The 19,774-nt window shown below is 40.4% G+C and overlaps 3 protein-coding genes across 3 annotated transcripts; all 3 read left to right on the top strand.

The window, feature by feature from the left end:
* The first annotated feature begins 3,192 nt into the window (after positions 1 to 3,192).
* Positions 3,193 to 6,479, top strand: abhd6b (abhydrolase domain containing 6, acylglycerol lipase b). Its single transcript, XM_073470313.1, has 8 exons — positions 3,193 to 3,323; positions 4,384 to 4,540; positions 5,115 to 5,228; positions 5,326 to 5,458; positions 5,557 to 5,714; positions 5,845 to 5,899; positions 5,980 to 6,080; positions 6,300 to 6,479. Exons 1-8 carry the CDS (start codon positions 3,199 to 3,201, stop codon positions 6,477 to 6,479), a joined length of 1,023 nt encoding a protein of 340 aa, XP_073326414.1. The 5' UTR covers positions 3,193 to 3,198.
* Positions 6,480 to 6,808: 329 nt separating this feature from the next.
* Positions 6,809 to 10,128, top strand: kctd6b (potassium channel tetramerization domain containing 6b). Its single transcript, XM_073470271.1, has 3 exons — positions 6,809 to 6,919; positions 8,570 to 8,672; positions 9,027 to 10,128. The coding sequence occupies exons 2-3, from the start codon at positions 8,646 to 8,648 to the stop codon at positions 9,711 to 9,713; spliced, it is 714 nt and encodes a 237-aa protein (XP_073326372.1). The 5' UTR covers positions 6,809 to 6,919; positions 8,570 to 8,645; the 3' UTR covers positions 9,714 to 10,128.
* Positions 10,129 to 14,257: 4,129 nt separating this feature from the next.
* Positions 14,258 to 16,289, top strand: tnni1a (troponin I type 1a (skeletal, slow)). The gene is made up of 5 exons (XM_073470312.1): positions 14,258 to 14,296; positions 14,466 to 14,597; positions 15,122 to 15,211; positions 15,326 to 15,502; positions 16,060 to 16,289. Exons 1-5 carry the CDS (start codon positions 14,288 to 14,290, stop codon positions 16,162 to 16,164), a joined length of 513 nt encoding a protein of 170 aa, XP_073326413.1. The 5' UTR covers positions 14,258 to 14,287; the 3' UTR covers positions 16,165 to 16,289.
* Positions 16,290 to 19,774: the final 3,485 nt, after the last annotated feature.

Raw genomic sequence — 19,774 nt, forward strand, 5'->3', positions numbered from 1 at the left:
CTGTAACCATGCACATGCGCACAACACGATTCTCACACAACATTCCTCTCGTCTTGAGTGAAACCAGATACAAAAGTGTGTATTCTTACAGTTCTTTTTAAATCTCAAGTACCAAAAAGTAATCAAGTTACATCACTTTAGTTTTGTGATACTTAAATTATGTTACTGACTACATTTTTTAACAGGTAATTAGTAACTATCAGAATATATTTTCAAAGTAACGCTGTCTGCCTTGTACCACACTATAACTGCAGTGTATATAATATCGAGTAAAATATAAAAGAAAGTAGTAATTGGCAATAATTTACGGTACAGATAAATGCTACATTCCTGAAACATTAGAATATTGCACATGATATTGCACAGAACACATTTTTAATATTGAATTGGGTAAATTAAAGTATTACACTGAAGAAGTACTTTAATGAAGTACAGCACAGTAAGTAGTAGTAGTAGTTTCCAGAGTTACAGAATCCTGTCCAAGTCTTATTCGTGATGTTTTGGTGTATGATCAGCCTTTAAAGGCATTAATCAGTATTTCAGTGTCTCACAGGTTCCCTTTAACAACATGCAGCCCGTTGCCTTGTTTATTGCAGGGCCGTTTAAAGGCTCAATCCCTGCTTAGACTACAAATGTTTGATCAGCGTTTGATGATCTGAGTTAATGTGACAACTCACTGCGGGGGCCTTTAACATCTGCTGGAAGATTATAGGGTTCAACACTCAGTGCAGTTATTATGCCCTATAAGCAGGCTGACCACACTGATTCTAGGCCTGTGGAAAAGGATGCAGTTAATTTCTTAACAGGATGTCTGTTTCTACATTTCTACATTTCGCCATACCTATTGGACCGTAGCTCCAGAGGAAATCAATGACTATGTGGGTGAATCACCCATCATGACGCATCTGATCCTCATTTTTGTGTTGCTACATCGGCTCAGTCAGTTCTGGCTTTGCTGTGTCAAGGATCCCTCTCAGGACGCAAAGTGAGGAGTAAGATGACGGGGCTAATGTGACGCAAGGCTGCAGTTCAGACAACCTTCGGGAAAACACTGTTCATGTGAGCAGATTGAGGACAACTGCTTTGTCCTGTATAAACCCAAATATGAGAATCATTCCCACGCATGGCGAGCCTCTCTGCAGAGTTGCCGTGTCCATTTTGTTCTGCTCCAGTTTGTATGTAGGTCATCTGTAGTGGACTAGGGATGCAGCAGAATGGCAGCTGCGTTAGATGGTATTTTTACTGTGTAATCTTGGCCTTCATTTACACTGCCCTTGATTTAAGTCCTTTTTACATAGTATGTGAGAAACTGTCTTAATTAAACCGATATCCTAAATAACAACACAGTAAATAGCTAAGACCTTTTTAGAAAGCCTCTAAGCAAAATGTTAATGTACCTACAGTATGTATATTTCCTTGTTCTTTAGTATATTTGAAGTAAATATGGATAAAAAATATGATCATGTGTCCAAAACTCTTTGGGGTTTGATGCCATACAAAAAAAACACTTAAGAATTATTACTTTGGACATGTAGCTAAAGTTTTCATTACCTGCCTTATTCAGAAATTGTGGCTTATTATCTGTTTATAGTTGTGATCCACCACATGTTTGAATCATTAAATATCTGTTTGTATAAAATAAATAGGCCAGCACTATGCAAAAACACTGGCATGAACCTTTAAATAAGTCATTTTGATCCACAGAATATCTATCATGTCAGTATCACCTCTGGAGGGCAGTGTGTTCATGGTGAGTCTTTATTGGTTCTGTTTTTTCCCTTCAGTCAAGAAAATCTCAGCGTCTGAGATCGAGTTGAATATCTTTAGACCACAGCCGGGTCAGATATCTGTACACAAATCCCTCAAAGCTTCACCGTCAACCAAAGCAGAGCCAATGGCAAAGAAGCCCTCAGATCCTCACTTCTGACTGCAAACAGGGGACACTACACAGTCTGTCTCTATCATGACACCCAGTGGTAAGTTTTGGACTTGAAGGAACCATTGTATTCACATTTACAGTCATTTGTTGCTAGATGCTTTTGTCCAATGCAACAAACAAATGAAGTGTGTTTATTTTAAGGGTGTCATTTTAAAAATGTTAGTCTCTTTATTTTAAGTTTTTTCCGTGTCAAGAGCATGACTGGAGTTTTTCTTTCTGTCATTACATAACCTGGAGCAGGTACCCAGTCAGTGATGACGGGAGGTTCTGGAAAGACAATAAAGTCCTGTGGGATTCTTCCAGTGGTGCAGCAATATGTCCTACTCACTTAACACCTTTACATGATTCGAAAAGAGTAAGAACCACACAACTTTACACCCTTTGCCCTACTAACAATCCAACATCAAACAACCCTAACCCTAACCCTTTTGCAGACAAGTAAAAATAACACTTACACAATTGCAGCCAAGGCCCGAAAACCTTCTTGATTAAGCTGAACTGAGATAAAGCTAAAGGAACTGTGCGCGGAGAAATATTGTTACAGAAATATCATGTATTTTCTATTTAGTCTTGACAAGCTTTAGTGAAAAGAACATAATCTTTTTACTGTAATCTCATTTTCTGGCATCTCTGCATTACATATCATAATTATTTATTTATTATTCACTCTACTGACTATAGCTGCTTACCAAGTCATGTGTTTCTTTATTGCCCCTATTGTGAAGTATAGAATGCCGTGTAAAGTTTTTTGCGGGGAGTTTTGACTCGGTCGGAAGTCCTGCCTGTGCGTTCACTTTAAAAGATTGAACGGATAATAGAGTGGCCCGGTTTCCCCAATGATGGGTAGTAATCAATAAGTTTATCCAGAGCAAACATCTGCTGGGACTAACTGCACTCCACAGGGACATGGTTCTTTTTATTTCATCTTTCATAAAGATAAGCTGATTATTTATGCTTTCAACGCATCAACAATACCTGCAAAAATAAACTCAAGCATCTGCTGACTAATCAACAGAATCACAGCAGCGGTCACATGTGTCTGCCTGTGACAAAAGAAACCAGGAGGAAAGAAACCATCTGAAAAGTACGTTTTTACTTTGTCATTTCATTTTCATGTGTTATTTTAATGACTTATTATTCATTATCAACAAAACATTGCATGGATTTTATTTAATGACTCTACCCCTCCCCCGATGTGCTGTGCTCCTGAGAAAGGCCACTGCATTTATGTAATGTTCATGTGTTTTTATAGGTGAGCCATGGCAGCCGATCTAGACGTGGTCAACCTGTTTATCATTGCGGGGGGAACACTGGCTATTCCCATTCTGGCCTTTGTTGCTTCTGTCCTCCTCTGGCCCTCTGCACTTATTAAAGTGTATTACTGGTAAGGTCGACAGCTGATGTAATGCCTTTCACTTGATATGTTGAATAACTGATGTGAAGATGAGCAACAAATAATAATTCTGCCACAAATAATTTAATTGCTGATGACAAAAAACATGTTGCCAATCAAAGAAATTTAATTTGTATTCTCAAATCAGAGACAGTTTATGTTTTGAAAACATTTCAACCACCTAGTACCAAGTTTTCTTTTTTTTTCATACATTTCCTTTATTTCCCTGCCATCGTTGAAGCTTTGATGTTTATATTGAGATGCATATTGAACCCCGTGGCTGCCTTATTCCTTCAGACAGAGAAAGGCTCAGACTGTCTGATATGTACATTGTAAGTGTTGTTGGTCACTTAAAATTTTCCACCTGTTCATAATGCCTGCAAACAAATCCCTTCTGAGAGAATTTCATACTAAAAATCCAGATACCCACTTGATTTGACTAACCGAGATTGTTTATGCATCATATTAGCTTCAGCTATACAGCACTGTGGATTTTGTGCTTCATAATTGACCTTGAAAGTGCGTTAATATTAACGTAAGAATCGGGCACCTTGAATTCATACTCTCAACAAATGAGTGTAGCTACTATTAGCTTGTTAGCTCAGTTAGCCGTACAGCTAGCCAGAAAACCAGAGAAGGGTTGTTGTTGTCTCTGCTAGCACAGGAGCTTTGAACCTCTGGGGAAAAAAAGAGGTTTTCAGGCCTCGAGCTAGCTGGTTAGCATGCTAACTTCAGTAGTTATCTCATAAACGCAGTACTTAAATGTCTTTGACATAATGTCAATACTGTGATTTGTTGACATTCTGCTGATCATTTTAGTTAAATTTTGAATGTTTTGAACCAAAATTCTTACATATTGCACCGTTTTTTTTTTTTAAATCCTGAACTTGACTCCACATGAAACTCTTACAAGCAGAAACAAAAATAGCAACATTGGCAACACATGCTCATTGAATCTGCATCCAAGTCCTTTATCACTTGGCTCAAATTTGAATTCCATTGCCGTCACGTCTGTGCGTCTATGAGCTCAGACATACCTGCTCTCCTTCAGGTACTGGAGGAGGACTCTGGGCCTGCAGGTGCGCTACGCAGACTGCGGAGGCTATCGCTTCTGTTACTCCTACAGAGGAAAGCCTGGGATGAGACCTTCCATTTTAATGCTGCATGGCTTCTCTGCTCACAAGGACACCTGGCTCACTGTTGTCAAGGTCGGGAGATCTGAAACACTACACATAACAGTTTGTTGCTGTGAACTCAGGGGGACTAAGGCCCAATCCCACTGTCCCCCCTCAGGCCTTAAAGCTTGAACCCTCTCAGATTTAGCTGATATCACCTCGTATGTGTTTGAGTGAGAGAGGCTGTAAAAGCTAACCCTGTGTTTAACATTACAATAAGTGTGGGTAATTCCCTCAAGCAAAATCTGCAGAAATGTGGAGTTACATAAAGTGGCTATAAAGGGCTCAAAATATCTACAAGGGAGCCCTCATGTAATTTACTATTTGACAGTGCGACAGCCCTAAACCCTCTCTGACTTACCAGGAAGGTGCCTCAAAGTCTGAGCGTAGACATGGGGATTGAGCCTAACTCTCATCCAGTAGCGACAGCAAACATAACTAGACAATTGGTTATTAATAATGGTACAAATCAAGGATGTTTTTTTAAGTGTGCACAAGTTCAGTGTCCAATATTAAAATAAACTACATTCAAGTTTTGGGATCTATAGATTCAAATCAGATCACACTATCAGTTTAAAGCTGTATTTTCTGTCTTTTACTGCTCTAGTATCTACCAAAGCATCTGCACATTGTGTGTGTGGACATGCCCGGCCATGAGGGAACAACACGCACCAACACAGAGGATTATTCTATCCAGGGGCAAGTCAGGAGGATCCATCAGGTACACTGAAGAGAGAACAATTAAATATATGTATGTAGTTTGTCAGGTGCTTGAATGACTCCTCTGAAATGATGTTTTTGTCCCTCACTCTTCTCAGTTTGTGGAAGCCGTTCGCTTAAGCAGGAAACCTTTCCATCTGGTTGGAACCTCCATGGGAGGAAATGTAGCCGGAGTTTACGCAGCCTGCTACCCCTCAGAGATCTGCAGCATGACTCTCATCTGTCCAGACGGTCAGTCGCTGTGTGTTTGATCACCAGCATTAAACAAACAAAACACAAGCGTGCATCATGAGTTTCTAACTAAAAAAAACAAAAAATGTATCCTGCAGGTATAAGACACCCTTGCGAGACCAAGTTTGACAATCACCTGCAGGACCTGGAGCACAGCAATTACACATTAAACATCCCACTGATCCCGACGACACCCGAGGAGATGGAGGACATGTTCAGGCTTTGCTCTCATGTTCGCTTTAAAATCCCCCAGCAGGTCAGGCCCACACTTGAAAATAAACGCAGTATGGATTACACTCTGTATGTACTCACAGTCGATCACAGTTACAGACATTTTTCAAAAGCAGCTACATTTTGTGTTTGTTAAAACACGTTTTCTTGTCTAGATTCTTCAAGGATTGGTAGATGTTCGGGAGCCTCACAACACATTTTACCAAGAAGGTTAGTTCACTTTAGTCTGAACATTGTTAAGCATACAGTTTAACCCGTGTGAGCTATCAGTAATCTGTGTCTTTTTACAGTATTTATGGAGCTTGTTGGAGAGAAATCACGATACGCCTTACAGGAGCACTTACATCTCATCACCGCACCTTTACAAGTGATATGGGGCAAAAAGGATCAGGTAATGTATGACGTACACCTAATACAGTGACTCAGCAAAGCCCATTTAAGTAAAGAAGTGATTACCTGGCAGCTTTTGTTTCTAAATTAATCCCAAAATTCAGATTAAGCAATAGATTAATCCCAAAACGGGCGAGGGTGGAGGCTCAGGTTTCTCTAGCCACTCAGGTCTGAATAGAGAAACTTCCATAGATATGATTATTATCCCATATTTGTCCAGGTGATGGATGTCTCCGGGGCTGCAGTCATTTCAGAGGTTTTGCCTGGATGCAGGATGGACCTGCTGGACAACTGTGGACACTCTGTGGCGATGGAGAGGCCCTGTCGGACAGCCAAACTCATCCTGGAGTTCATCATCATGCAGCAAGATGCCAGGGGTGGCACAAAGAAATCCTCCTGAACCCAAAGACTATTAACCATCTCTCTCCACTGCAATGCTTTACGTGTTCCCTGTACGTGACATGCATATGTAATACAGATGCCCAAGCCTCAAACATTTACAGGAAGATATATAGTGGTCCAGCATCTCTTAGAGGATGAAATAAATCGCATTTTACTTGCATTATAAATCATGATAATAAAAAAAAAAGCTCCATGCATGTCGCTGTGTGTTAAGATGTGTGGATGTGTGCATGCAGAGGTGCCTGGCTGTGGCAGCAGCAGGACCTCCTCCCCTCCTTCACCCTCCCTGTGTGCGCAGTTTTGCTGCAGCCTGGCGCCGAGCACAGCTGCCCGGTGCGACCAGCGGCAAACATCACTATCAGGCGCCAACCGCTGAATGCTAACCACAAGCCGCTGTTTGTGGATAAAAACAAGAAAAATAGGCACGAAGTCGAGCTGGTAAGGGCTTTGTTTTAGCCTCTGTGGTACTCACGAGGCAGTCTTAATTAAGAGCCCGGCGTCAACCTGAGTAGTAAGAGCAGCTATGCTAGCTAGGTTAGCTCGCTAGCTAGCCACTAGCTAGTGTTCCAGTGTGGCACTCGCTTTGTATTTAACGCTAGCATACGTAGCTCAGCGCTACCAAGTTGGCTTCACAAGTTGTTGTAATAATGCATTGTGTCTGTCTTTGTTGCCAGCTTGCTTTATTTCCATATCACAGAGAGTGAAAATATGCGGGACGGCTAACTACTATTAACACCAGCTCTGTCAAACAAACATTAGCTAGCTTCACTAGCGTTCAACACTGAACGCTAAGCTACTTAATTAACGTAAGATACTTCAGTCGCACTGTTAGGGTAACATACGAAACCTAAAGTAATGTGGTTTATGTTAATGCAGTAGCGCCAGGTTTCACTTTCACTGACTTATGTTGATGAATCACCTCTGCTGCTAAATCCTCATTAATGTGCGTGGCAACAGACACATCAGTGGCAAAGCTCAAACAGCTGTCGACAAAATCTTTCTCAAGCTTTTGATCTAGTCCCATGATATTCATCAGCAGATGGAGTTTGCCATGTGTTTTAGAAATCCACTTCTTCATGTTTCCTTGTTGTAGTTTCCTTGTTTTGTGAGCCTTTCACAGCCATATTGGCTTAAAAAGTTCAAAGTTTTAATTCCTCTTCCTCTCTTTAATTCCTCTGATTATGTGATGACTGTAATATGATCAGTAGCTCCTGGACTGCTACTGAAGAGACATTGTAGTGGTTAAAAAACAGATATGATAAAGCAGGTATGCTCGATACCGTCTGAGATTTTTGTTATATTGTGATATGGCAAAGCTGTTGTCTTTTCCTGGTTTTAAAGGTTGCATTACAGTGAAGTGATGCAACTTTCTGAACTTGCAGGCTTTTTCTTCTAATACTTAGTCATTATATCCACATTTCTGTTGCCCAGTCTCGACATTTATGAAGTGCTTTTGACGACATTTAAACATATATAGATATACACTATTCAAAATGAGGTAGGGATGTTGGGATATGGGTGCATATATGCGTGTGCATGGATTGAAAAGTGAACGTCAAATGAAACATGTTGCATCATATTTGGGGACAGAATAAACAATCAAGTAAAACACTAAAATATCCCAATATCCCTAACTCATTTTGAGAAGTGTATATCGTGCATCGCGATACCACCTAAAAATATTGCTATATTTTAGAAACCATACCTGCCAGCACTACTGTTGACTATTCAGCAAGCATACTAAAAAGTTTTAAGAAACGTGTATCCGGCCCACTCACATTGTGTAACTGGAAATAACAACTCACAAGTGCTTGAATACAGTATGTTGTTAATTAGGTCAACAGGCTCCCAGATAGAACATTTTACTAGAGATGCACGATAAGGATTTTTACAGGCCGATACTGATATCAAAACATTTCACCATTTCACATTTTTATAATTCAAAAAGAGAAAAGAGGTTTAATATTATCTGTCCTACACACACACACATGCACTACATGACTTGACTGACCATATGACTGTATGTTACATTGTGCATAGGTGTGTCACAGCTTATGTTAATGTGACTTTTTTTGTTTTTGTTTACAGGTTTGATTGAAGTTTGCCAAAGCCACATCTGTTCCCTCTCTGTTTTGGTTCTGACCAAGTGGGTATTGTTCTACAAATGGATAATGGGGACTGGGGCCATAGGGTAAGCGATGGATAGAAGCCCTCTTGTTTCTGATAAAGAAATATCTGCTGATTTGAATGTTAAATTTACTCTGTTACCAGTTTAGTTTACATCCAGCATCCAAAAACAAGGCAGTCTTACAACATAATTTGTACGTGTTTACTGAGAGGTGTAGTATCGATGGGGTGGACAAAAATATAAAGACACTTCTCACTATGATGCAATACAGTTAAACAGCACAGCACTGCAGTATTTAAGCTAGCTGTGCCTAAATTCACACAGCTTGTATTGTCAACCATAACTGCAGAATGCTAACCTAACTTAACTTCACAAAAACACATGATTCTTAGCCTCTTTTGTTCCTTTGTGCCCTAGATGACCTCTCCTGTTACCTTGAACGTGGGAGGCGTCCTGTACACCACTAGTCTATCCACTCTACAGCGCTATCCAGACTCCATGCTGGGTGCCATGTTCAGGGGAGATTTCCCCACAACTCGCGATTCCCAAGGGAATTATTTCATTGATCGCGATGGAACACTTTTCCGGTACATCCTGAACTTCCTGCGGACATCTGAGCTTACCCTCCCTGTGGACTTCACAGAGACGGACCTCCTCAGGAAGGAGGCAGACTTCTATCAGATTGAACCTCTGATCCAGTGCCTTCACGATCCAAAGCCGCTGTACCCTCCCGACATCTTCGAGCAGGTCGTGGAGCTCTCTAGCACTCGGAAACTGTCAAAATACTCAAACCCAGTCGCTGTCATCATCACCCAGCTTACCATAACGACGAAGGTTCACGGCCTGCTGGAAGGTATTTCCAACAACTTCACAAAGTGGAACAAACACATGATGGACACCAGAGACTGCCAGGTGTCGTTCACCTTCGGACCATGTGACTACCATCAAGAGGTGTCCCTAAGGGTTCACCTCATGGACTACATAATGAAACAAGGCTTCACCATCCGCAACACGCGTGTGCATCACATGAGCGAGCGTGCAAACGAGAACACGGTGGAGCATCACTGGACTTTCTGCAGACCAGCTCACAAAGTTGAAGACTGAGTTGCAGCACAGGTGTTACGGGTCACATTACTGTTTGATTTGTCTTCATATTACACAAATCATGATAAGAAAGAACAAACTTGACCCCCGATTGAATAATGTATCGGTTATAATGATCTTTTCCCCCTCATTTTGATCAATGTGGTACAGTCCAAAGTCCAGACAGATGACAGACGACAAAGAAATGTGAATTCTTGATTTATTAATTAATACTTTTTTAAGTCCACAAAACAGAGACGACATTCCTTTTAAAGCAGAAAGACCCAATAGCAATGATTTATCTACGGAGACCAAAATTCTGCTAAGAAAATGTGGGAACAGTGATTTTTTAAAAGAAACAATTGTGAGTAAATATGGCTCCAATATCTGCTCATGTTTATTCCAAAGTGAGAAATAAAGTGATTGTAAACAGGTAGCCCTGATTTGAGACTCTATGCCTACATACAGTATCAAATCTACATTTTAACATGCATTAACGTAAATCTAGATCACAACTTGAGGGTAAAACACTGACTATAAAAGGTTTTTACCGCATACACAAGCTGTCCTTTGTCATGTTTCAGGATAGAGACACTGAACAAAGAACATTTTTGGGATCCCAAGATGTCGAGAGGATACCTTTTTTTAAAAAAAATAATAAATTATGATGACCTTTAGCCCAATTTCTTACTTGAGTTTACAGTAGATCTTAAAATTAGTCTCTTAGCTCTTTTATCTCCTCGTACGGTACTATTTCTTAAAACCCTAGTAGTCGTCGTCGTTGCATGTGTCCCAGTGTCTTGTGTATGTAAATGTATTTGCTGTGTGCGCTTTGTAGTATTGTTATACTGTTACACTTTCAAGCTCATATCAGCAGTGATGTGTTTGGTCATTCCAGCCAAAAATAAATTCATTTGTGTATTTGTCATTAACTTTTGCTTTATGGTTGAACTTTTCACCTTAACTCAATAATTTTTTTAAACAGCAGATGGCGCATGTGACACGTGTTATTATAATATAGGCACAAAGACTTAGACTCTTAGAAGATGGGTTTAAAGACTTACAGTAGAAGTTTGATGCACCTTTAGGAGAACGCTGCAGCGCGGTTTTGCTCCAGAAATGTTTTGCGGACAACGAAACTTCTACTGACTTTCTGTTGACGTGGGTAAGTAGATAATGGCTGAATTTGAATCATTTGGTGAATTTTTCCTTTAATATTACTGAAGCGACTGCAAAATACCTAACTGAAGCAAAGCATGTTATTTCGTTTAAGCGTTTCATTCATGAAAACTTAAAAAATAACAGTTATGGAGGATACAAATTAAACAGAAGGAGAAAAGATTGCAAAACATGGATTTGGTTTCACAGCATTTGACAATTACAAGCTGCTGAAATGTGTGGCAGCTCCATACACGTGGCAGGGTTATAAACATATAAACTCCTGTCTGTAGTTCATCAGTCTGAGTTCATCTTTCTGTGTCGTGCATGGCCAAAGCTCCGGGCTCTGAACGCTGGCTCGTGGTTGATAATGAATCTGCGTGAGACAAATGGACAAAGCAAGATTAGGCGGTAAGAGAGAAGGGCCTGACTAATAATATCCACCACTAACAAAGGAGGAAGAGGGAGCGAGACAATGTGGGGTGCAGTTAAATAGAGGGACACCACATTCTTTGGTCTCATCTCTGTTTCGTCCATCCTGCCTGCTGTTGTCGCATCTCTCTCCTGCTTCTGACTCTGGTAAGGTTCCTTCATGGTGTGGTCTGCTTAGTGTTAGGTCTATTTCTTTATTCTGTGCTTATATCGTACACCTACTGATTGGATGACAGTTTGAATTTATATAAATGTGTCTGATTAGTTAATTATTTAGATCAATTCTGGATCTATATTATGGAAGTGTAGTTCTATCAGGACTGCTAACATCTTGTTTTTGAGGGACGACAGTGTACAACACTTAATGTCGATCCAGTAAACAGGGATATTCGTAGAGATGTAGAGGGTTATAAAGTGTTAATGTCTTGCTTCTTCACTGGGGCAATGGTTGCATTTGATCTGCAGGATAATCAATTGAAATAATACAAACTAAGTTGGTTTAAATCTGTAGCCAGAGCAGCTAAGTTTCAAATCCGAGGCCGACGTGAACTTTCCAAAACACCTTTTTGAATTGCCAAGTTGGCTGCACCACAGAAGCCCATAAGCATCCATGAGTTACTGACGGTAAATCCCTGATCCAGACTGGGCACTCCAGAGCAACAATCAGCCTCCACAGCTGTCTATCAGATGTCCCCTGGTCTATTTGGGGAGACAGACCACTCTGAATTCCTCTCCCCGAGATAATCCAGACGAGAAAGATGGGGATAAGAGATGGCTATCAGTCTGGAATTTTCCTAATCCGCTGGAGCAGCTTGTAACCCCGTCCTGATGGGAGGTCTTAGGTGGCATCATTCTCAACTGGGACCAAATAGTAAAATGGGAGAGGGAGAGAAAGATAAGGTGAGGTGGAGAAGGTGTGAGAGCTGCAAATTGCTTGTTGATTTGATAAAGAGCAAGAGGCCACGAGACAGAGGGAGGGCAGCGGTGAAAACAATTTTGTCAGGACGAGCTGACAGGGTGAGTTTGGTGACTTAAAGCACAGTCTCACCTCGCGTCTCTTCATACATGTCACAGTTTTTCCTGGTATTTTGCATTTGGTAGACGACATTACCAAGGTAAGACTGTCAACGTGAGGTCTCAAGGTCTCAAAGAAAATCTGTTGTAGCCTTCTGGAGAGTACAGGCCTTATTTACATTCCTCAGCCACAGAGATCTCAAGGCCTCAATAACCTTCTATTATTGATAGATTTTGATAGATTCAAGATTGATTTCTGGTGGGAACTTTTTTTGTCAGACATAAGTCCCCCCTACAGCCCTGTCACATGAATTAAAGTATTCTTTGGCCTCTATTTTCGACCATTTATCCCAAGGCTACTTTTGACTCTACTCAAAATTAGTTTTGGATATTGGGAAAGTCTATATCCATTGCTTTTTGCTAATGATTTCAAATATCTATCCAATAGCTACTTGTAGCTTACACTTTGTATCAATGAGGTTACCTTTAGCTAACTATTTCAAATGTGTACCAATTACTTATCTGGGATGTTAACTGTCTATCCATTGCTTTTAGCTAACATTAGCTATTTGAACTGTTTATCAATTAGCGTACCTTTATCTATATATTTTAACCATCCATCCATTGCTTTTTGCTAATGATTTCAAGCATTTATCCAATATGTTCAGCCAACTACCTGACTGTTTATCTACTAGCCACTTGTAGCTAACACTTTGGGATACATTTGAAATAGTTAGCCTAAAGGAAGCTAACGAATACAATTTTAACCATGTATATCCATTGCTTTTTGCTAGTGATTTCAAATATTTATCCACAGTTTAACACTTTGTATCCATTTTCCTACTTTTAGCTAATTATTTCAGATGTTTACCAATTAGCCTACTTTACCTTATTTATCCAATACTTTTAGCTAACTAGCCTAACCATTTATTTCTTTTAGCTATTTTAACCATCTAGCCTATTGCTTTCAGGTAGCCTAACTATATATTGACTTTACTTTCAGCTATACTGATAATCCATGTTGAGCGAAGCAATGTCAATTTTGCTTGCTCGCTAGCTAGTTTTCGCGTGCTCTCAATATTGTGTTGTTAGCGCCAACTCAATATATGGATGCACTTCTTTTGATTTCACTTTGAGTATTTATTATTTTCAAATTAATTGAGCTACTCTACTCCTTAGCAACTCCACAATTACCCCACAGGCTACTCCTCGTTGGGAATCAATGGCGTAGACAACCTCAGGCTAGAGCTGATATGTGATTTGGGTGAACTAATCCTTTTTACTCAAAGTAAAAGGGTCATAATGCTATTTGGAAAGTCCTGCAGTGTTCAGTGCAGAAAAGATGCAGTTATTGTTTTGTGAGCCATGAAAAGCAGAAGCCACAGTCGGCTGCTTTAAAGTTTGTTGATCAAGTTGTCGAGACAGAGCTAACAAGCAGGAGGGCAAAGGTCAGTGTGATTGTTGTTAACGGGCCCGCTGACAGCTTACATACATCGAAACAGGCTCCACATTGTGAGAGCGTGCTCATGGTGAAGTGTGGCAAGTCGATGTTGTTGCCCTTCAATTGCTGATGAACAGACACCGACAGCTGTTGTGTGTATGTGTGTGTGTTTCTAATCTCGTCTGTCTCTTCCTCCAGTGAGATCTCATCAGCAGGATGCCTGAACATGTGTGAGTAATTAGGCCCTGTGTTCTTATTATAGACCATTTACTCATTTACACACATAGACAAGAACACAACAAATATGTCTGAGCTCTTTTGGTTTTAACTTTGGTCTTTTCTTTCCTTTAAATCTTGTCCATTCTTTCTTTTACAGGCCAGAGGTAAGACAACAGAAATATTTCTTAATGCTAAAAAAAATAATACTAAGAGAAATAATTCAGATGGTATTGCAAGTGAAGTACAAGCATTTTAATTATTTTGGCAATTTCCTTTCCTGAATCATGTCTCCATCCAGAGGAAACCAAAGATCTCAGCTTCCAGGAAGCTGATGCTCAAGGTAAGAAGGATAAAAATGATATTGTAATACATGTGTTTGACCAGAGGAGAGCAGCAGAGGTCATGTTGTGAGTAGCTGTGCTGAATCTGAACACCCAGGGTCTGAACTGTAACACCTGAAAGTTTCACCTCGCATGTAAAGAAAAAGTAAATTGTTGTCATGTGTGCAGAGTCTGATGGTGGCAAAGGCCAAGGAGGAATTGGAACAGGAGATCCTGGTTAAAGAGGAGGAGAAAGATAAGTATCTGGCAGAGAGGGCTCCTCCTCTAAACACCAGCGGCCTGAGTCTTGCACAGCTTCAGGTAACTGGTCCTCCAATATCCTGATTTCTCTCATGTCCTTCAGCTGGTTTCTCAATGATCTAAAACCTGTAAAAGCTGCTACAGAAGCGGCAAATGTTATTTATCTTTTAGTGAAATGAGCCACATTCAGCAGCAATTCTCTGAAATTAAAGGGCCACTTCACCTCAAAATCAACAACATGTATTTGACCTCTTTCCTCCAGTGCTTTTTATTCATCTAGGCTGTTTTGGTGCGAGTTGTAGATCGGCTGTAGAGATTTCTGCCTTTCCTGAAGCATCATGATTAATGTTGCTCCAGGACCATCATCACAGCTGACCGATTATGTTTTTGTAATTGCAACTCAGGGACTGATACTGCAAAAATACACACATAGGAGAAGTTATATGTTTAAAAAAAACAGTGTTAAATGTTGTGAGAGGGTGTATTTTAACCCTTTTGCTTAAAAATACAAATACATGAAAAGTTGTAAAGTGGATTCCAGATCTAAACATTGGTGTGTTTGATTTATGCATGCATATGTGTAGGACCTCTGCAGGGAGCTCCATGTCAAGGTAGATGTGGTGGATGAGGAGCGATATGACATTGAAGCTAAAGTAATGCTCAACACACGTGAGGTAAACATCCTCATCCTCACACCATTTCCATTTTCTTCGGGCATAACTGTCACCATGAGAAAGTCGTGCTGTACTAATTCTAATCGCCCTCCTACTCCTGTTTCCCTGATCCAGATTAAAGACCTGAACATAAAGGTGTTGGACCTCAGGGGGAAATTCAAGAGGCCTAATCTCCGACGCGTTCGTGTGTCTGCTGACGCCATCCTCCGCTCGCTGCTGGGCTCCAAGCACAAAGTCTCCATGGACCTCCGGGCCAACCTCAAATCTGTCAAGAAAGAAGACACTGAGAAGGTGACGTTTGGAGGGAAAAACAGACACACATACACACAGAACACAATCAAACCGGCCCCAGCACGATGTGCGCCTTCCTTAGGGCAAGCGTGCAAAGTGAAGTTTCAGATACACACATGACGTAAGCGCCACTGAACACCTGAAAAGTGTGTTTCTGTGTGTGAAGGGTGTGTTTGAGATACTGAGCAGCAGGCCACTGCAGGGCGGCGACCATGTGTTTGTATGTGTGTGTGTGTGTGTGTGTGTGTACGGCACACAAGACAATGATCCCATTGTACACAGAAGAGAAGCTTTTGTGCCCGGTTCTGCTCACTGGTCAGTGTGTGCATGTGCAGATTAACAGGTGCTGCTGTGTATCTGTGTGTAAACCAGTTATACTTGTACAGTTATACAGTATTCTCACCGGGGATTCCCAGGTGACATCATGGATCTTAGACACAACAATAATGATAATAAGATTTTGTGAACCCGCTCTACTTCACCGACAATAACGACTGCTCCCATTCTTTCACACCATCTCTTACAACCGTCTAACTATCTGCTGTGTCTCCGCACAGAAGAGGCCAGTCGAGGACAGCGACTGGAGGAAGAACGTGGAGGCCATGTCAGGGATGGAGGGAAGGAAGAAGATGTTCGATGCTGCTAAGGGTCCTGCCCAGTAAACACAGAAGGTTCACTGGTGTCATGTGAGCGACAACACTCCTCTAACGTCTGAATCGGTCTATTGCATGTCCTGCATATCAGTCCACTGCTGTCATTTTTGTGCATGCTCCTGCAGCGGAGGTGTAAAGATGTATCCACACTGTCGAAAAGGTTTACCCACTTTCTTTAAGAACTGATTTGTTTTGCTGTTCGTTGATATGGTGTTAAAATGACTTTATTTACAGTATGTGTCACGTGTTATTATTCGTATTGTTCTCATAACTGATATTGCGCCTGAAGCCCAGAGATTTTGGCTTATATTTGTACAGCAATGTCAAAAAATGCAGCTTGTATGACAAACCATTCGCCAGAATAAATGTTGGAAATGTATGTTTCTGCAAACCAAGGATACTTTGAAACTTTACATTTCTTTAGGTTAAATTTTCAATCTAATGTTGTGCCAACGCTGTGCTTTTGATCTCGTTGGGTTAGGCATAAAAACAACTTGGTTAGGGTTAGGAAAACATCATGTTTAGGCTTCAAATACCTGTTTTGGTGACTACAAATACGGGTGGAGTCCCGAGGTCTCCTTAAAATATCCAGTGGTTTGTAACGTACAAATGAAACACAGCCTTGAACTGTGGTCACTGCTCCTCACCTGTAACTCCACCAACATCTTCCCCACCTCATGATATGAAAGTAAGGTCATAAACACGTAATGCAAACGTGATTTGACACATTTTGTAGAAATGTCAGTATGGTGCACGTACATGTGTAAGATGTTAACCATCAACATTTTATCCTTGTGACTGGGCTGTGTGTCTAGGAGACTACGTAGATAATCTTGTAACTGATGCAACAGGCCATCTTTGATATATCTGCATGGTGAAAAGACTGTAAGCATGTCTTCTGTTTTTATAAACTGTAACAAAATGGTTTGCAGTTCGTCAGCTGGATTTATGTGATACAATAAAACACAACATTTTTTATGTGCAAATGTGTGCTCAATCCCAGACTGGGATCAAATGTGATTTTGTTCAGCCACACTTGTAAAATCACCTCCAATGATTAATGGTTGCACAGCCTCTTGTGATTTTAGCCATGCTATCAGCGGTTCTCTGTTGAAATGTCAGTCGGTTGGCCCTCCTCTTTTGTGCAGACGAAAATAAATTGTGGAATGGATGGCCAAGAAATTCGTACAGATATTCATATCGCACTCAGGATTAATTGTAATCACTTTCTTGATCCCCTGATGTTTCATCTCGCACCGTCATCAGGTCAAAATCTCAATTTATCCACTACTTTGGATTATCTGTTGCAGCTGTTCTTTGTTTTTGGTACTAATTAGCAAATTGCCTGGTCCAAAGGACAGCACAACAATCTGCAAAACTACTGAACACAACACCAAAATCACAATAAAACAAATGCAAAATCGGTGTATACATCCTGATACAAACACACATATATTATCACAACCTTTATCAGCAGGCCCAACAATTTAAATACATAACAAAACATTAAGAAAAAGAAAACAAACATAAATACATTAATGAATTAATCCTTGATCCTACTTCATCTTTATATAGTATTTTCATTATTATATGAATAAAACAGAAGAAAGAGAGTAAAAGAACAAAACAGAATATAAAAATCTTCTTTAGTTAAATAAAAATGTCTTTCCAGCCTATAAATGATATTTTTAAGGTTATCATTTCTTTTTGCAACATATCCTTCCAAAGTAAAGTTTTTAATGAACTAAACTAACTTCTAAATGGATAAATATTTTTAAAAAATCAACATTTTTAGCTTTAAAAGTAATTATTTTTCCAGCATGTGTCTCTGAAACATCCCCTAAACACAGAAAGAAAATCAGGTTGAAATGCCAACTTTGGCCTGCAGGCCCCACACAGCCATGTATTACAGGATTGTAAAGAGAACATATAGACAAACATGAAGTTGGTCTCCTCTCACACGGAGGCACTTCTGCTGATATGTCTGCCAGCTGTCACAGCAGCATCCTGTCCGTAGCTGTAAAACAGCCGTCTTTAGCTGCTGTCTGTTTTGCATGCTCATAAAGCATGCTCTGAAAGCCACTTTAATCATTATCACCTAATCGGGAGGATGCAAAGAACCTGCAGCAGTCATGTGTCACCAAATACAGTTTTCTCTCCCTGCAGAGTCACACGTGTGATATAAACACAGCAACTACACGGACACACAGAATTCAGTCATCGGTGTTTAGGACGACTGAGCATGCGCTGGTGCATGCTTTGCTTCTTTGACCAGGGAGTGACATGCAAACTAGTTTCATAAGATAGCATCTTAACGGTGGAAGCTAGAAGCCAGCCTTCTCCAAATATGACTGAAGCAGGCACATGTTAGCCAAAACACTCAAAACAGGGAGGATCTGTATGTTTATCTGCAATCATAATAGTGGGTAAACATTTTTACTGTGGCATCATGTCTGCACAGAATATATCAGGTACGGGTGTGGTACAGGGCCAGATGAGGTGGAGGGTGTGCGTGTGTTGAACAGAGCCTGAACCTGGGTCAGAGTCCGACACACTGGGCTCCAGTGAAAGGTGTGGCCTCCCTCACACAGCAGAGCAAACAGTCTGACTCACACTGTAAAGAGACTCAACATCAAAACCAGTGTTGGAAAGGGTACCCAGAAGTCATACTTGAGTAAAAATGAAGATATTGTGTTCAAATATTACTTTGGTATAAGTGAAAGTCACCCATATGAATAGTATTTGTGTAAAAGTCTTCAAGTATTTGATATTAAAATAAATATCAAACTAAAATTGAGTTATACGTATATTTAAATGTCTATCTCTGCTGTATAAAAGGGGTCGATCAATTATTCAATATTCAACAGTATAGTATTTATTGTTTGGTAATGTTGAAATAACTATTAAAAGTGCAGTTTATAAGAATTTAAGTGAAAATGTGAATAGAAATCAACAAAAATTATCAACAGAATGTGAGGAAATAACACAACGTGATGACGTCTAGGTATTGAGTTGCAGAGATATCTGCTGAAGTGAGTATCCTATCCAGCTCATCCCAATCCAAAGTTCCTGAGCCTGCAGTGAAAACCATGGATCTAACAATTAAAATCTGGATACAGCATCAGAGGCAGGGCCCTGTTCACTCCTATGAAAGCTGCTCAGTGGCGCATGAAGCCAAAACAAGCTTGACTTCCCAGGTATAAATGACCTGGACTGTCTGCGTTGTGGGGCTCACAAGAGACTTACGGCCACCGAGTAGGCTAACTTCTTAAAATATGATATTAAAACAAGTCATTTTGCCGGGGTTGTGATGCTCAGCTGCTTCTTTGAACATGTAAGCTTATGGGAAAAGTGTTTTTGGGCCCCGATGCATCATGTGAAGTTGTAATTACACTGTTTGACCACTTTGAACACCGGCTTCAAAGCCTGGCGCTCTTCCTGTGGGCTTGGTGTAAATGCACTTCTATCTGAGCTGACAAGGCAACGGCGGCTACAGTTAGCAGCAGTTAGCCGTTTCCCTGGTGATATGTTGCCCCCTAATTGTTTTGAGTAGTCTATGGCCAATTCTTACATACTGCACCTTTAACTAAAGTTTAATAAACTATCAAATTACTATTTA

Source organism: Pagrus major, chromosome 7, assembly GCF_040436345.1.
Source record: "Pagrus major chromosome 7, Pma_NU_1.0".
Lineage (NCBI taxonomy): Eukaryota > Metazoa > Chordata > Actinopteri > Spariformes > Sparidae > Pagrus > Pagrus major.

Bases quoted from the DNA above. Each gene is read 5' to 3' on its own strand.
- abhd6b (XM_073470313.1), top strand. From the start codon at position 3,199: ATGGCAGCCGATCTAGACGTGGTCAACCTGTTTATCATTGCGGGGGGA. The intron at 3,324-4,383 runs GTAAGGTCGACA...GCTCTCCTTCAG, and splicing joins CTTATTAAAGTGTATTACTG to GTACTGGAGGAGGACTCTGG. The intron at 4,541-5,114 runs GTCGGGAGATCT...TTACTGCTCTAG, and splicing joins CCTGGCTCACTGTTGTCAAG to TATCTACCAAAGCATCTGCA.
- kctd6b (XM_073470271.1), top strand. From the start codon at position 8,646: ATGGATAATGGGGACTGGGGCCATAGG. The intron at 8,673-9,026 runs GTAAGCGATGGA...TTTGTGCCCTAG, and splicing joins ATGGGGACTGGGGCCATAGG to ATGACCTCTCCTGTTACCTT.
- tnni1a (XM_073470312.1), top strand. The intron at 14,598-15,121 runs GTAACTGGTCCT...GCATATGTGTAG, and splicing joins TGAGTCTTGCACAGCTTCAG to GACCTCTGCAGGGAGCTCCA. The intron at 15,503-16,059 runs GTGACGTTTGGA...GTCTCCGCACAG, and splicing joins AGAAAGAAGACACTGAGAAG to AAGAGGCCAGTCGAGGACAG.